The sequence below is a fragment of the Eufriesea mexicana genome, unplaced genomic scaffold (genome assembly GCF_001483705.2).
Source record: "Eufriesea mexicana isolate 0111107269 unplaced genomic scaffold, ASM148370v2 scaffold2551, whole genome shotgun sequence".
Taxonomy (NCBI): domain Eukaryota; kingdom Metazoa; phylum Arthropoda; class Insecta; order Hymenoptera; family Apidae; genus Eufriesea; species Eufriesea mexicana.
The window spans coordinates 286174-304121 of NW_016910623.1; the positions used below are offsets into that span (position 1 = coordinate 286174).

The 17948-nt window shown below is 48.2% G+C and overlaps 1 protein-coding gene across 1 annotated transcript in view; it reads right to left on the bottom strand.

Annotated features, from left to right (window-relative positions):
* Positions 1-3681, bottom strand: part of LOC108550225 (zinc finger protein rotund) — a 258860-nt gene extending 255179 nt beyond the window's left edge. The window contains exon 1 of the mRNA XM_017903920.1: positions 3505-3681. Coding sequence (XP_017759409.1) covers positions 3505-3681 — 177 coding nt within the window. The remainder of the gene's footprint in view (positions 1-3504) is intronic.
* Between the last annotated feature and the right edge of the window lie 14267 nt (positions 3682-17948).

Below are 17948 nucleotides of genomic sequence, written 5' to 3' on the forward strand. Positions count from 1 at the left end.
CCCGATAAAAATGAATTACATTCTCCACATACTGAAATTATATTTAACACGATTTAACGTAATTTAAAGCGCGCGAAATTTGAACAAATTCTACAAATTTATAGAATTTTGTCGTTAATAAAATAAATACACAACGGAGTGGAATAATTGGAGTGAAATAATTTTACCATGCAGTTTCATGTAATTACCTCATAATACAGGGGATTAATCGATGAATCGTGGAATCTTTTTCTCTAAAAATATTTATATTACAAATATCGCGCTGGGAGTTGAGAAAATATGGCGATGTCTGTGGTGACTGAATGTTTATGTGGACTACGAGGACGAGGACCATAATTTCTTCTAGTAAATTCGTCAGAAATAATAACAAACGAGATTTATTTTATTTCACACTAGAACCACGGATGTATAGTAAGTAGGTTGATGTATTGTACCTAAATGATAATAATTATGGCGATACAGCGAAGACAAATAGCTACGTGTACCAATGTGTACAATGTTGACCTAAGTCACATGTTTCCCTGCGTTTTAAGTATGTTACGAATCAAAAAATTAATTAGGATGAAACTGCAAACTTGATTTAACGATTCCACCACCTACTACTTTGGAAAAAATTATTTTATGCTATACTAATATGAATTAATGCAACACGAAATAAATAATAAGAGTATCTCCATCGAATCTCTGACTTGGACCACAATTTTTCGATATTAATAAATCCTGATTGATACCTGAACAAAATTCACGCGTAATTTTATCAAATTCGCAGTTGCAAATTTTCGGAAACTGCGAAAATAAAATGTCTGGAAAAGTGATTTCATAATTCTTCTTCGTAATTCTAACTTTAACACTAGAACCACCGATGTGTAATAAGTACCTAAATATAATATACATTATTTATGATAATTGAATATTATTACGCAATACGTTGTTATATAAATCACAGTCGAATAAAGATCGATATTAATTTTGCCAAAAGCAACTGCAACTCCTCGGCAATTGCAGGGATGAAAAGTTTGAAACGATTTATTTTCAAGTTCTTTGGTGTTTCCAGTGTTAATACATATGTAATACACTCGTTCACACACTGTTACACTAAATGGTAACTCAAAATTGACTCGACTCGTTTAATTTTACATTAGATACGGTTCTCCACGATTATTAACGCGTTTTCTATTACAACAGTGGTTACCAGTCACCAACCCCTGTTTCCTTTTCAAAAATCTGCGCGATATAAATAAATAGAAAACATTGCGAAATGAAAAGTGCACGGTTTTTTCTCCGCCCCTCCTCCCCCTCCATCGCATTGTTCAATAATTCATTATATCCCAAGAATAATGGAAATTTTATTGTGGCCTGAGTGCAGCAGAGAAAAAGTGCGTGGCAGTGAACGTGTTAACGTATTAAACGGAATAAAAAATTACGGAACGATCATTTCGCGATCTTTCGCAATAAAGCGTTGCAATTTCCTCGTCTATTTCAATTTACCCACGCCTCGCACCGAAATATATTTAAGCACCGTTTGTAACCGAATAATAACAGCTGCTGGAAAAAGAGCGCATGTTCCAAGAACTTCTTTCAGCCGCTAAAAACCTTGCTCCAAAAGCGTGGCTGATAAAAACCAAGCAGACGAGTTAACCCGCGGAACAGGAAAGCGAAAAAAAAGAAAAAAAACGGGTGTTTCATTCAGAATCTTCTTTCGAACCTACTATTACGCAATTCCGATCAATTACCGTCAATTTTCGCTTTTCTACCACCGTTCACCCGGACGCGAATACGCAACCCCTTCGAGCGCAGAACCAATTCGCCCCCCGCGAATTTTTCGGGATCGAGTGTGCCGAAATAAATCGCGCAATCGCGGGAAAATTAAATTTCATACGTGAATAATATAACGCGTGTCGTCCCATCAGGTGTGAGCTCCGAATAGGGTGTGAAAAATTAAAATATTCGAGATTATATATTTCCCGGTAATAACGGGGGTATTGGGGTACAGGTACCAGGTACAGAGAAGACAATTCTCTCGGAAATTTCTTGGTACTCCAAAATTTCCTAACAAAATACAAGAGAATTCCTTAGACCAAGAGGGATACTCCGAATAAAAATATTAAAGAACACGATTCGTCGCCATTTTCTAAAATATCCGCAACTCAAAGGGGTGCCTGCTATAGAGATTTCAGAGAAGAAAATGCCCTCGAAAGCCTGCATATTAATTCTAAATTTTTGTAACAAAATCAATGATAATTCCTTCAACCAAAAGGGATACTCCGAATAAGAGTATTATAGGATATGATTCATCTAAAAATTTGAACGCCATTTTCTAAAATTTCTACGATTCAAAGGGGTGCCTTCTATCGAAATTCTAGAGATGACAATTCGGTTGGGAATCTGTATATTAATTCCGAGTTTTCTAACAAACTAAATAGAAATTTCTTAGACCACAGGGGATACTTCGAATAGAAATATTAAAGAATACGATTCGTTGAAAAATCTGAACGATATTTTAAAGAATATATATTTCCCGGTGATATCGGCGGTGTTAGGGTACCGGTACCAGGTTTAGATGAAAAATGACCAAAAGTTTTAACACGGATAGCGAGAAAAAAAGAAAACAAAATGAAATATTGATTTTTGGAAATGGAAATTCTTCTAATACATTTAGGTATGCTGAATTCGAATCTGGTAGCAAAACCTGCTTCCATTTTAGAGGTTCATGGGACAAATAAATAAAGAGCCACGAATCTTCGCGAGTTTTATGAAAATATTTTGAAGATAGTAATTTTTTCCGACATTTTTTCATAATTATCTTACATAGTATTAACCTGGTTGTTATCGTAATCAAATATGATTTATAATGGGACGATTTGTTTTTCCCTTGGCGAGATATAATTCAAAAATCGGTGATAATTATGTATCAAATATTTCGCGATACTCTATTGCCTGGATTAGCGGTAAACATTGAAGGTGTAAAGAGGAAACTTTTCCGGGAACCGAGCAACACCAACGTCAACACGTTAGCCGGGCCCCGTGCTCCGCTACTGGCCGGAGCATTGGCTAAAAGTCCTCGATTTTCACAACAGAACGCTTAGTCCGTTTTCGAATGTAAACAAAGGGATGGAATTCCTGGAAACGAGTAAGAAGCCTCGGGCGAAACGTCGTCGAAATTCCGTGTCCGCTCGGCCGAGCTCACTCGGCCACGAAAATAAATCGTAATTTATAATTTACGACTCCTAATATCGGATGATACTGTCACCCATTACTTCCTTCCGAGTCATATCTTCAACGGCCTACCGGAATCGCGTGGTTCTAATTATAGACACTGCTCGATCGATTAGATCGTCACGAAGAGTTCGTATATATAAAGATTCGCGAGAAAAATTAAGTCGATACTAAAGCGGTTAATAAATCGGATATAAAACGCTGAGCGGTAAGAAAGAATAAAATACGAAAGAAAATATGGAAGAAAATAGGTAAGAAAACAGATAGAAGAAAATGATAAGGACTCACCTTACTCTGCACGTAGTCGAGGGCGAGCATGCAATCCGAATATCCGCTCTCTGTTTTGATGGTGGTGCCGCCTTGTCCTGGGCCGGTGGAGCAGAACCCGGAACCGACGACTCCGACGGGGCCCCCGAGGCCGGCTGCCGCCGCCGCCGCGACGCTGTCCCGGTACCACGGATACATATCTCACTAGAACACCTATGCAAAGTCACCCGACAGCGTACTCCCGTTCAAACACTGTATTCTCGTGGACGAGAAATTTGTTCGGCACCGTAGAACAGTCCCGAGGCACCACGGTTCCTTGTTACGTCACTGCGAAGAATTGGTCGCAATGGCGGTACCGATTTGACTCCCAACCGCTTCCGGATCGAACTTGATCCACGCGGACAACGTCCAGTTCCTCGTTCCCTATGTCGCGTCTCGTGGCGTGAAACAGCGACCAGCACACTTTCGAGAAGATTCACTGCGTTCCGATAGACAGTCTCGTCCCGTTTCCACGCATCTCGCACTCAAACTTTCAACCCTCGACGTAATATCGAGGCAAAACTATTACGCACTATTTGCACGAACGTAAACCGCGTGATATACGTTCTGAAGAACGCGACGATAATCGGAAGCACCAACTATGGCGTACGTGTTACGCCGCGAACAACCGAACTGGAAGTACGGAGAACTTTGTGCACGATGTAAACACGCCGTGTCCGTTACAGACGCGTCAAGGGTGAACCGCACTGGCCTATGTTTTCGCTGTCCACCTATCTCTTTCTCTCTTGCGCCGTCCGTGATTGGCTCGCGGCCTTCGATCAAGTCCGAACTCGCAAAGACCGTTGGTGTTAAAAATAATATCGTTCTACGGTCGATCTTTTGACTAGATTATTCCCTAATGTCTTCCCTCTTTGTCTATCTTACGCGTGCCCGTATCTCTGTCTCTCTCTTTCTTCCTTTCTCTCTTAGCATCACACGCCTTAGCACAATCGACTCGCACTTTTCTTACGAAAAGTCTCGATCGAACGTGAATTATTGCACACTTGTTACTCGCGATATTGCACTTGGAAACTGCACTTTTGTTTACCGTATTTCTCTCTCTTCCTCTCTCTTTCTCTTTCGTTCGCCCAAGCTCCCTCAGGACGTCCCTGTGATCGGCTCCGTCGACCGTTGGACTTCGTTCCCCACTGTCATTGCACTCCTCACCGCGTCGCCATCGACTGTCACTCGCATTTACAGGTTAGCCGCTCGCACGACGCTCGAACCACGTTCCATGATCGCGTTTCTCGAGCACCGGGAAGCGCAGAATGACTCGCGAGATGACTACCGGCTTACCATCGAAACGTCGACCACCTCCGGAACAACGGTCCATACAGCGAGGCTGGCGTGTCTCATGATACCAGTAGCTCGGAACCGTTCACTTGCTCACCGAGTCGCTTGTCAAAGCACACAGGTCCTTTGGTTACACGTCCTAGCTCACTGTCCGAGAGATTCGAACGCCCAATTCCGCGGGGAGGATGGTATCGCAACCGCGGCCATCTTACCGGCGACCGAAAGTGGCGGGAAAACGTTGCCACCGGAAAAGCGACCGAGGTTTTTCTCGCCGGCGTCCTCTCGCGGATGCTGTCGGTTGACCACCCTCTCTCGCTGCTCGGCTAGCACGCGTCTCCTATTGGAAAGCGGAGACCACCCTTGCTCTTTTTTTTCTGGTTGTGACGAGCGAGGAAAAAACAGAACCGGCGGGGTCCGGAAATCGTGAACCGTGGACCGCGGACGCGGTTGCAGCACTGACGCGGGAGTCGCGATTCGAACAACCGTTCGGCCGTGCTCGGCTCTCTTCGGAAATCCTCGGCTCTGCCCCTCGCGATACATCGCGAGTTGCTCGTGCTGCGAGGATAGTGGTGGGGGTAACGAGCTGCCACGGTGGGATTAGAGGAAAGGGTGGGGAAACGGGCGGGTTTTCTCTCTCTCTTATTATCCCCTTCTCTTTCCTAATGCTTCCTTCCTTGTCGCACTCGTTACTGAATATATCGTTCGAATTTCCCTAATTATTTCGATATCGCTGGAGATTGCTTTTAATAAAGCGAACGTTTCGGAGCAAAATTAATAGAAACGAGATAACAAAGTCTCGAAATGGTGGAAAAGACGCCCGATCGTCGGTTATTTCGCGACAAAAAATATTTTTCCACTTTTCTATTATTCGATGATGAACAAATTTATCGCTCATCCATTTAATTTATGCTAAGACTCGTTCTCGTAGGAGAGGAACACACCGTGACATTAATTACGAAGAATACGAAAGAACATCAGAGTATGAGGATGAGTCACTTCTTTCATATCTGTTTCAGGGAAGCAACAAAAACGGAGCATACTCCAAAAAACTAGGACTTTTTTTCACGACGTTTATCTACCAATTCCGAGTAATCCTCGGGTGGTACAATCGACTTAATACTATTAAGAGTTCCAGGATCGTAAAAATGTCAAAAATTGAGCGGACACAAAGCTAGAACCATCCCATCGTGTAACTAATTAACTAATTATCCGATGCACGCTGGTCAGGCATAGACTACGGGTTTTTTATTAAAGCCACTATAAACATGATGAAGAACTGCTCGTTTGACTAGACTGTCCGAACAAGAACCGAGATGATAAGAGTATAATTCGATGAGCGGCAGAAGAACTTCTTGAATGGCGAACACGAGACTAGACCCTGACCTCCTACAACTTAATTTCACACTGGTGTACGCTTCGAGGAATAGGTTGGAAAAGGTCACGAGCATCACGAGGCATCATGCAAAAAGCCGCCCCTGAAACGGTCCACGAATTCCTGGGGAATTTCTTCGTAGCGAGAGAAAAAACGGTCCCTAGGATAAAAAGTCACCCCACCGAGACGAGGGGTCGGTGAACGTCTGCGGAGAAGCATCTCTTGAATCAATCTCTTCTTATTTGTCTGCCACTTGTCATTCATCGTTATGCACGGCTTCGACGATTAATAATTATCGAACAAACGTGCAAACAACCAAGATCCACGCAGCGTCCATCGACGTTGAAAAATGGTCACTCAATGGTCACACGGGTCGTTGTAAATTTCTTCGACAATAGACAGCTTCGCGAGTATGGTCTTCCTGTGCCAAAAGCGAATGAAAATTACGAATATCGTTTAAGAGAAAAGATACCTCAGATTTCGTGCTCCAATTCCCTGCGAAATCCCTTCGAGTACAGCGTCCAAGTTTGAAGCTTAAGCACTTTCCAGGTCGTCCATTTGTAAAAAGATATCCTGCAGGAAGCATCGTCATCGATCCCTACGACGTGGTCCAAAAAAGAGCTATAACCACAAATCTTATTGCCAAGGGTGGAGGCAATTCGGTAGGGGGTTGATGGTCACGGTTACAGGGTCACCGGACCCAAGATGCTCCACTTTCTTAAATGTCCCCGTAGTTAATAGCCCGGTAGTTCTGTAGGTCAGTACTGAAGTAAATACCGAAGACTGCTTCGCCAGCTCCTGAAACAGAAGAAAGAATATCGTGAGAGGGTGGAAAATATATCTTGTACCGAATACGATGAATTTGTAACGAAGCCCCTTGGCTCCATTACAAAAGTCCAAGCTTCAACTTGACAGACCCGAGCAATTATCGAAGATCACACACCTAACCTTAATCCAAATTACCCTTAAACCCTAGCCTCTTCTTGGAGGACTCTGAAAGAAGAGAGCCTGACAAAGGCTACCCCAATTCCGGTCATATCTGCGTCACCTCTCGATGGCTACATGCTCAATTTTTGGAGCACCAACGTAGCCCGATGGCTACGACAGACCCGATGTCTCCAAGATGAAGTCACTCACCCCAAACGATGACCGTTTAAAGGCGGATCGTTGACTCGTGCCGAAGAAACGAAGAATCACCCCAGACCACTAGCCGGATCACCCAATTTCCCCGTATTCGCGACGAAGCGTCCGAACGGAAGGGTACGTCGACCTTGAATCGCTCGTCCACCCTATATTCAACCGTTTCCCAGTTTCTTTCCCCGGTGGAAAGGACCTAGGAGAAGCTTGGTCGTCTTCGACCCCCGCGGCGTGCTCCAAAAACAAGCTATAACCACAAATCTTATCGCCGGGCCGCGGGGCGAAGTAGAAGAAGGCGCTAGAGGGTGGCTGGTTAGGTTCAAGGGGGAGTTCGTCCCACCTTCTGAGCTACCTAACAAGTAGCCTGTAAGAAGAGCCGTTTCGCCCGGTGATTCGTGCTCGTGGAGCTGCCGGCGGCGTCGTAGCTGGCCGGAGGAAAAACTGCGACACGGTTTTTCGGCCAACGAGAGACTCCCCCGAAGTTCAAGGCCATCCTCGAAGAAAAGAGAGGGGTACTTTTTTGTTTTCATCCTCTGGCTTTGCGACGGGAGAGAGAGAGAATGACCGACAGACCGACAGACCCAGCTGGCTGTCTCGACGTCTAGTTTAAGCTGCCAGGCCATTTTTTCCGCACCTGTATAAGAGTACCCTCTGCGACCTCGCGAGGTCAAAGGGTCGGTCACAGGTTACGTATTCGAGGAATCTCCACGGGGTTAGGTTCGGGGAAAGCCACGAGTACGAGAACCATTTTACCGTCGTTCGATACCGCCGAGGTACGCCGTCCGCTGCACGCCATTTTCTAAACGTTGCATTGCACCTGTACCGTGTGTTCTCCTATAGCTGTCTCTCTCGTTTGCTAACCACTTTTCTATTTTTTGGAGCACCCTTCTCAATTCTCCTACCTTTAATTTAATTTTCGCTATTATTTGTCTTTGAAATTTCTTTTATTAGAAATCATTCTGTACGAGCCATTTTGTTGGAAGTTTTTACTGCTCTTTATAAGGAAATATTCGGACGTGACAGATTATTTTGTCATTGATCACGAATGAGGAATTATATCTGCAAAAATAGTCGGGACTAGAAGAAATCCTTGTCGGGTACTTGCGAGCAATAGAATTCTAGAGGAAGTGACCATTATTAACCACGGGTTGAGTAAAGAATAAACACGGAACCTGCAGGTAGTCGGCCAAGGGGTAGCTACCGGAATGGAGCAGCCTCCGCCATTTTGGTAGCCACGAAAATCGAAGAGTAGAGGAAGGTTCCATCACTCCTGATAAATCGGTTATCATGCTTCTATATTCTTCTATGAACCTCCACGTATGATACCTAACTTGGAAGAACAACCATCATCGACCAAATATTCGCAAGTATTTTACATTCGAGTCTTCTTCCTCTTCGAGACAACGTTCAACGGTTTCGTACCCTGCTCTATCCTAAAATTTTCGTGCATCTGCACATTTTCAATTTTTATGAGATACCAGAGATAAATATGTAAAGAAAATAACAGAAAATCTTCCAAGGGGCTAGAAGTTACGAGAATTTCAACCCCGGTCGTTCCGCTCGTATTTCAATAATGGAAAAAAATAAAAACTATACTTTAATTATGTTTTTGGCCAGTATATCGCGCGAATAAAAGCAGCGAGAGAAGGTAAGACTTGTTCGATATAGCACCCATAGCATAATCAGAGATTCGCATTCTGCTCGCGAAATGGGTGGAAAAAATCGGAGCCAAGCGCTAGGAAGCGTCGGCATTGATCGTGCAAGCTGGTCCAGGATCGCGGCCATCTTCTTCCTGCCGGTTTTCACTGACCAATCGACCGGGCGAACCGGGCGAAATTTGAAAAATCCCGGGACGAATCGTCCGAATGGTGCTCGTTGGTCGTTCCTCGTCGGCCATGTTGCCCGCGAACGGGGGCAGAGGAAGAGGGGCAAAAGAGGAGGCCGGCCAAGTAACAAGAAATCTTGAAACAGAGCAAAAGGGTGGAGACGGAGATTAATGAGAAACGAATCCGGACGAGAAAGGCGAGAGGCGAGGAGAGCTGGACGAGAACCGAAGATCGAGGAGCAGCCTTCGAACCTGATCCTCCAAAAGGGTTCGCCATGTTGGAAGGGAAATAGACGACCTCCCTGTACCATTGGCTTAGGTCAGGGTTAAACTCCGACTTTTCCAGGTAAACCTTGGAAATATCTTCCACTTTTCGTCCCTTTCGTCGCGCAAATTAGTTCAGCGTTATTGCAAACTCTTTCCGACCCATCTTCTCGTCCTCGAACCCCCCAAAAACAGACCCTGAAATAATTCCTATCGTTTCCATGTGATACTCGACACTCGCATCGACCAGTTTCCACGCAAATTACCACACGACATCGCACCAGAGCCGTCTGACGAGCAGAGATCGTCCATTTTTTCCACCCCCGAGTCGCAGCCCGTGGATATCAGCGATCCGCAACCCTGTCGGAGCCGCGGCTCATGTATAATTAATTAAATGGATACGCAATTTCGATTGCAAGAGGCAGCGAAAGCTGGTACACACCCCGTTCCTCGCAGAGAGGGAGGGCTTGCTCATTTAGAAAATGAAATTGCACAAGAGGGCGTGCACCCACCCCGGGGAACATGCGCACCTCGTTACATCATCCCGCTTAGGTATCTCGCAAGTCTGGCGCTTCGATCCTCCTCCGAATGACTCTTCCCTTGTCCTCCTGGTTCCCGCTATTGCCAGAGGAAAATGGAGGTGGCCTTTTTGCAGCCGGTCGCATCGACGTGCTTGCCGTTTTAAAGCCTGCCGGGGGATGAATTTTGTTTATGGCCGGTACCATTAACCAGACTCGCGGATATGAACTCGGGAACGGGAGAAATGAAAGTTGGAGTGTCTTGCTCCTTCATAAGTGTTCCTTCATTTCCCCTCTCGCAAAAAGCTCCTCCGGTATTTCATCGACGTTTTTAACTCCGTCTCGTGCCTCTGGTCTACTCGAACTCTCGATTCCTCGCGATCCAAATACTGAAAATTCATTCTCCAGTAAACAGATGGACCCTGGAGAATCTCCAAAGACCCGAACCACCCCTTGGATCCATCTTGGAAGTCATAGTCGAGCGAAATCAATCGCGTGGAGCGTCCACGTTGGAACGTCTGCACTCTACTGTGCCCTCAACCGATCTAGGGGTAATGCAAAGTACTCCTCGTCGAGGAGGAACCAGGATCGCGAGGTATCGCGTACGCTGCGGGAGGAGAGAAGCCGGTTGTAGAAAAAGGAAAAACGGGGCCATAGATTCGGTGCTCGTTGGAGGATTCGTTTTTTGCGATGGTCTCGCGGTGTCGGCCGCGAGAGGATCCTTCGCAGATGGCGCGAGCACCGGAGGAACTAGTGATTAATTAAAACTCGTTTCCGCGGCTTCCGTGCCGGCGGCGAACTCGGTGGCACGGAGCGCAGAGGCCGCGGGGGCAGGGGGTTGCTCGACTTACGCCTTGGACCAAGCCGTGGGTGGCCGCACCCCCTGGAGGAAAGGGGTTGGTCCTCGGGAGGAAGCGACTCTCTCGTGCAGGTCTTGGACTGAACGGAGAGCTGGCATGCGCACCTCACGCTGCCATCGCGAAACCCATCCCTCTGTGCGCTCGCGAGGGGTGGTATGGGGGTGGACGCGACCCGGACAGCCACACCTGTGCAGCTAGGATTCGAGGCTCGGGGTGTAACTGCCGGCTCGGGGCCCCTTCTCGAAGGCCGATGCTGATTTTGGAGGTGATTAATGGCAAAGGTCGGTGGATGTCGATGAGGCAAGAAATATCAATGTTTCGGTTTAATAAGGGTGGTTCTTGCGGCGTATATTTTTCACTCGCGATAGAGAGGCCGGGCTTTTTGGCGGGCGAATCGATAAGAAAGCCGCGAGGCTGGATGCAACGTAGAGCACGTTTTTGCCCCCCGGATGGCAAAGGAAGCCCGAAGTTTAATTAAAATAGTTGAACGATGCACGACGCGTGGTCCAATACGGGTGGTTGCAGTGTTCGCAGCCAATTAAAGGAGCAGCGTGCATCTCTAACAGGCAGTGGCTCAAAAACGACGAATTCCTCTAAACGAAACGATCGGGGAGAAGAGGAGAAGGCCTGGCTGAGCGAGGCCACGAAAGATCGTATTAATCGCGGAACGGAAAGAGGAAAGCAGAAAAATGATAGACGAGCTTGTGCGCGTGGTTGGAGAAAAGGAGCAACAGCAACGGTGGTTGGCAAAAGGAAGAGAAGGAGTCGGGGAGGAGAATTTCTATCGGTCGCAGAAGAGGAGCAAGGATTCAGAGAAATCCGTGGAAAAACGAGGGCCGGCCGAGGGAGAGAAACAAGGAAACGGCGTCGAAAGATAGTGGAGGATTCGCTATCAGTCGGCGAAGAGGGACAAGAAGCCAGAGGATCTAACGAAGAGGGCCAGAGCGGTTGGCGATGGACAGAGAAGGGATCGCGGACGTTGGAGCAACGAGAAGCCAGCGTCGTTGGTAGATACGTACGTATGTACGTACGGTAGCATGGAAAGAGCGCCGCGTGGAAAGAGAAACGAGGAAGCATCGGCGTCGTCTCAGAGGCTGAAGCGAGAGGCCGTTGGAACCGGAGAGGAGAGAAGAGGACGAGAGACGACGGCGTCGAGGGAGAGGCAAAGCTGGAGGATCGAAGGAGGGACGAGGAAAGAACAGGGAGGACCGACCACGATGAGGTCGATGAGGAAGGCAGCCTCGGTCGGCGCACTCAGAGGCGTAACCAGCAGCCTCGACTCGATTGGTCGAGAACGGAGCAGCCTGGTTTCCACCCATCGCAGGCGCAAGTCTAAAAAAAATGCTGACCCCCTCCAGGAGGTGGAAAGCGAACTGGAGGAAGGAGCTGGAAGGTGGACAACAGAGAGGAAAGGCACGAAAAGGAGCCAGACAGGAGCCGCTTTGGGACTCCGGAGGCCAGCTGGTCCTCCGTTCCTTCGGCAACCCCGCCCGAGGGTTGACTTCCAGATCCCTCCAGCCCTCGACCGCCGCCATCACCGCCTTCCAACCGACCCCCTTCGCCCCTCGGCCGCCAGGGGGTTATACCGAATCCCGGATCTCGTCCAGCTCCCCGTGGCATCGCTCTTCCTTTTTCGTCTCGCGCCAGTGCGAGAGGGTTTCGTCGTTTCCGAAGGAGCTTGAATGTTTTAAAAGGGGTTGGCCGCGGGCACCAGGGGTTCGCGGCGGAGCATCCGCGGACCGGTTGCTCGTTTTTGAAAGCGTTTTCGAGCGGATGCTTTAGGAAGCCGCGTTTTTGCCACCAGCCTCTCTGGATGCCTGCTTGCGATCTGGCATGCAGCCGGCCGCTGTTTTGAATTCTGATGGCTAATTGACCGGTTAGCGTACGTGATTTCTGGTACCGCGTTTCGGTACCACCACCCGGGTCCCGATCCGCCTCGCTTGATAAGGAAGATCGCGATACGCGGCTTCCAGGGAGAAGAGGATTCCACGAGGCTGACCGAAGCGTCGATTTATCTCTGATACGTTATTTCCATTTCATTTGATGACAGAGTTCGAATGGCTGCCACGCGGCGCAACCGAGGGGCACCGAGGACCCCTAAGATCGCGACGGAGAGAGATCGTTTAAAGCTTTTTTCTCGGCTCGATCGATCGTTTTTGATCGAGCAAATCGACGGCAAAGATGGACGCGGGTCTTTCGGCCATCCGCAGCCATTTCTCCGGCTAAAACGCGGCCAACTTTTTTCACCCCGACCCCCGCCTTCCTTAGAATACTTCGTTTCGGATTACTTAAAGGCTGACAGAATGCGATTCCACGTGCATCCCCTCAGAATTTTAGTTCCAATTCCAGTTGCCGCAAAAGGCCGAGGAATGTGCCAGGCCAAACTCAATGTCTACCTGGAGACAGCCGCCTGGAACGCCGCGCGGCATCCTAATTTTATTTCGGACCGTTTTCAGCTCATTTCGGGCCCCGACAGTCGCGCGACTGCTCGTTAGGCGTCCCTGCTCGCGACTTTCGTCCGTTTCGCCGTCAAAATCCAACCTTTCCGACTCGTTCGAGCTCTCGCGAGCTTCCGTTGACCTGCTAGCTCTCGCGTTCCTCGAAACGCGCATGGTTCACAGCAATTTGCGAGAAATCTTTCAAAAATTCCCTCAAAATTCGACTTTCGTCGTTAAAATCCTCCCTCTCCAACTCTTCCCAGCTTTCGCGAGCTTCCACTGACCTCTTAGCTCCCGCGTTTCTCGAATCGCGTATGGTTGACAGCAATTTGCGAGAAATCCTTAAAAAATCCCTTAAAATTCGACTTTCGCCGTTAAAATCCTCTCTTTCCAACTCTTCCCAAGTTTCGCGAGCTTCCATTGACCTCTTACCTCTCTCGTTCCTCGAAACGTGCATGGTTGACAGCAATTTGCGAGAAATCCTTAAAAAATCCCTTAAAATTCGATTTTCACCGGGGATCTTTCGAGTATCGGATTCAACGAAGATTCACCGTGCAGGATCGATAGATCGATGAATTTGATTTAAGGAATAACGGGTAGGTTAGACGGAAACGCAGCAGAGGTTGGTCGAATCCGCTTCGAACCGGCAGCGCGGCTAGCCTATCGCCGCGAAGATCTTCAGCTTCGCTGCGCCTTTTCTTATTCCCATATACACCGGGGCTAATTACAGCATGGCGATTCAACGAGCGCTTTTCCATAGAGGGAAATGGAATTTTCTCGGCGCGCCGGAGTTCAAAGTCGTCGGTCTTTCCTGGAGGCCGGAAAGACCGTGCGAGTCAACGGACTCGTGCTCGTCGAGTACCGTTCCGGCCACGAATATCGACGTCTCCGCGCGTTTGCCCACAGTTTAATGCCGCTACTAAATCAATCTCACCAACGGGATGCTCGAAAACACGGCTGCGATGGGTTAACGATTCGTAATGGGAACCTATTCGCCGGGAGGAGTAAAAAGGAATTAAGCACGGCGAGATCTAAGACGGAATTTCGTCGGATGAAACGTATTAGCGCGTCGGTGCCGTGCATGGAACGACGCTTAAACCGGGCTCTTTGATCGCGGGGTTAAAAATCGAGACGGACAGGTGTGATAGAATTTATTTCCGTTAGAAACGCTGGTGCTAAAAAATTGTAGATCCCTACATCACTAGGATTACCGACATCGCGGGTCACTGGTGAAAGGAACTAGCAGGATGACCCCGTTCGAGGATCACGAGTCGGTGAGAAATTTCGAATGCGTCAAAAATTAACAAATCCCTAGATAACCCTAGATGCCAGAGACTCTGGAGAAACTCTATTTTGATTTGCGAACGGAGGCAAATTTCTTGCGCGAATTACTCGCAGAGGGTGCGAATAATCCTCGGACGTAGGAACAAGAGGATCGTCGGAGGTTCACTCTCGATTTACCCCAAGAACGCGGGGATTCCCGGGAAACGCACGGAGAGCACTGATAACTCGCCTAACGATCGTCTCGAGGACGTGAAAAATCGCGAGTCACGGGAAAAGGGGAATCCCCGGCGAGAGGGTGGAAGGACAGCGAGCAGGGCCATGCGAGATTACGCGGCACAATCCGCAAACGAGCGAACTTAGGCCGCGTTCTAATTGCGAATATGACTGTGCTTAATTTCCCCCATCGTCGTTGCACGCGGAATCAACGTCACCCGATAGAATTATCGTTCCCGAGGTTCCTTCGCGCGAACCCGTCGTTCGTGGTAGTTCGAAACCACGTCGTCTGGTAAATAGTACCTCCATGTCGAACGATTAAACTTTCCCCACTCTTTTCCTCGCGATCGACGCGAAACATTGTTTCGAGCGACCAAAATCGTGGAACGCGCGGTCCAAATCCGGCGTGGAAATTCGATTCGCGACATTGGCGAGACGATTCCTGTTTAAAGGAAATAAAAGGGAGGAAAAAAGAGGGGAAAAGAAATAGCGAAAGAATAGGAAGGAAAAAGAAGAGCGGAACGGTGCCTCCTACGCTGGAAGGAGCGGAGCGCGCGAAACAAGAAGCCGATGACCAAGTTTAAATCCGTGGCTCGTGCGTCGACCGCGTCCGTTAGGTGTTACTGACACCTACTCCAAGTTGAAAGGCCTCTCGTTCCCTCGAAACGTCCGCTGCTTCGTTAGCCCCCTGAAAAGCTACGGGACTTGCGACAATTCATCTCTCGTATTAACGCATTGCGTATGTGTGACGAGATGTCTCGTCTTTAGCAAACCGAACGTTGTGGTCAGGCTACGGGATACCTCGTTTCCAGGTTTCTTCGACTCAGTCGATGATTTGAGGAATTAAAAATAGATTTTCCCGTTGCGTTAACAGGATATCGAAGTGTCGCGAATTCCCCTAACAAATGGTTAGCGAAGAAAATACCAAATGCGAATTAAAGAAGTGCATATATGCATCGTATAAAGTGTCTTCGCGTTAACAGGAATGTGTTAACAGGCTCGATAAATGGATAGTAAACACCTTGGAGTAATTGTGATCACTACTTTGGATCTCCATCGACCTTCCACTCTCGCTGGGTGCATCCAGGTGCGGAGGATAAATGAAGAACGGAGCGCGGAGGACATTTCCCTAGGCGTTTCCCCTAGACGCCGCAACCTGCCGAGGCAACGGACCAGATCGGTTTCGGTTTCAGCCGATACGCGTCGCTTCGTTTCCCCGACTGAACAACCGATCGTTGAACGGTCAGGGTATTCGTTTGAATACCCATGCAGAGGAATAAAGAAGCGGGGAATAGCGTGGAGAGGCTCTGGCTGGCAGCTAGAATCGCGACAAAGAAACGCGTTAAAATAAATACGCGGCGGAGGGCGAGCGCTGTTAAACCGAATGAATATTTCCCGAGAGCGATCCAATTACGCGTACATTTGCTGATCGTCCTGTAAAACACACCCCGTGCCACATGTACACGACACGTCCGCCGCCGACTGCTCCTCCTCCACCCCCGTGCAGCCCCATACACGCGCAGAAATATCCACGCGAGGCATAATGCCGGACGCAAGGCCGGCTCGCTGGACGCAATTATCCCATTTAAATTAAGCCGCATAATTGGACGGCCGTCTATTCACACTCGTAAAGCAACCGCGCGAGCTTTTACAGCCCTGCGCAGCCGAGGCAAGGATGAATTTAAGAAGGCTCGAGCCGCTTCGCGGTGGAAAAAAGAGGGTTGCAGCGGACGGAGGGTAGAAAGAGAGGGCGGTTCCCTCTGGTTGAAAGGATGCTGCTACTGTTCGCCGCTACGAAACGATTTCGTCTTTTCTCCCTCTCTCTCTCCTTTTCTCCTTTTTACCCTAACCCCTCTTCCACCTTTCTTCCTCCATCTTCCGGCCCACGTTCTCCCTCTCCCTCACTCTCTCTCCTTTTTTCTTCTCTTTTCCAACCGCTATCTCGTGTATTTTTTTCTCGCTCCCCTTGACGTCTCTGTCTTTTGTTTTTCGAGGCTGCTCCCGGGTGGAACGAGCTTCTGGGTTACGTATCACAGTTGATGAAGGCAAAGACGTTTGCTTTCTTTTTTATTTCCCTTCCTCCTCTTTTTCTCCGCTTTCTCTTCCTTTTTTCCCCGCGCTTTTTGCCAACGGGAGCACGGCTTCGGTAAAGAATTTATCACGGTACGGAGTAGTTTAAGTCTCGTAGAAACCAGAGCTCCCGGCCATCGATTCTCTTCCGTTCTTCCTGATCCCGGGATCAACGAGCGGGCTAATTTCCGCGTTGCTCCTGGCGCCGGCTGATTCCCGATTCCCTTTTTAAAACGTCCCGCTAATCCGCGGACAACGCCAGGCCGAAATTAACGTCCGACCTTCTACCGTTAACGTCGCCTTCCCGACCGCTAATTACCCTCTCCGACGAAACAATCGCGCCGCAATGACTAATTACGCTCGTCCCACGCGGACCTTATCCCGACAGCCTTCTCAAATTTTCCGCCATTTCCCGGCCTCGTTCGTCGCCTCGTTTACGCCTTTTCCCGGCCTAACGGAATAAGCCTTTCTCGCCATTTTTATTCCGCGAATTTTATTTTTATTCCGAAAATTTTACTATTTTTATTGATGACCTCTTACCTCTCTCGTTCCTCGAAACGTGCATGGTTGACAGCAATTTGCGAGAAATCCTTAAAAAATCCCTTAAAATTCGATTTTCACCGGGGATCTTTCGAGTATCGGATTCAACGAAGATTCACCGTGCAGGATCGATAGATCGATGAATTTGATTTAAGGAATAACGGGTAGGTTAGACGGAAACGCAGCAGAGGTTGGTCGAATCCGCTTCGAACCGGCAGCGCGGCTAGCCTATCGCCGCGAAGATCTTCAGCTTCGCTGCGCCTTTTCTTATTCCCATATACACCGGGGCTAATTACAGCATGGCGATTCAACGAGCGCTTTTCCATAGAGGGAAATGGAATTTTCTCGGCGCGCCGGAGTTCAAAGTCGTCGGTCTTTCCTGGAGGCCGGAAAGACCGTGCGAGTCAACGGACTCGTGCTCGTCGAGTACCGTTCCGGCCACGAATATCGACGTCTCCGCGCGTTTGCCCACAGTTTAATGCCGCTACTAAATCAATCTCACCAACGGGATGCTCGAAAACACGGCTGCGATGGGTTAACGATTCGTAATGGGAACCTATTCGCCGGGAGGAGTAAAAAGGAATTAAGCACGGCGAGATCTAAGACGGAATT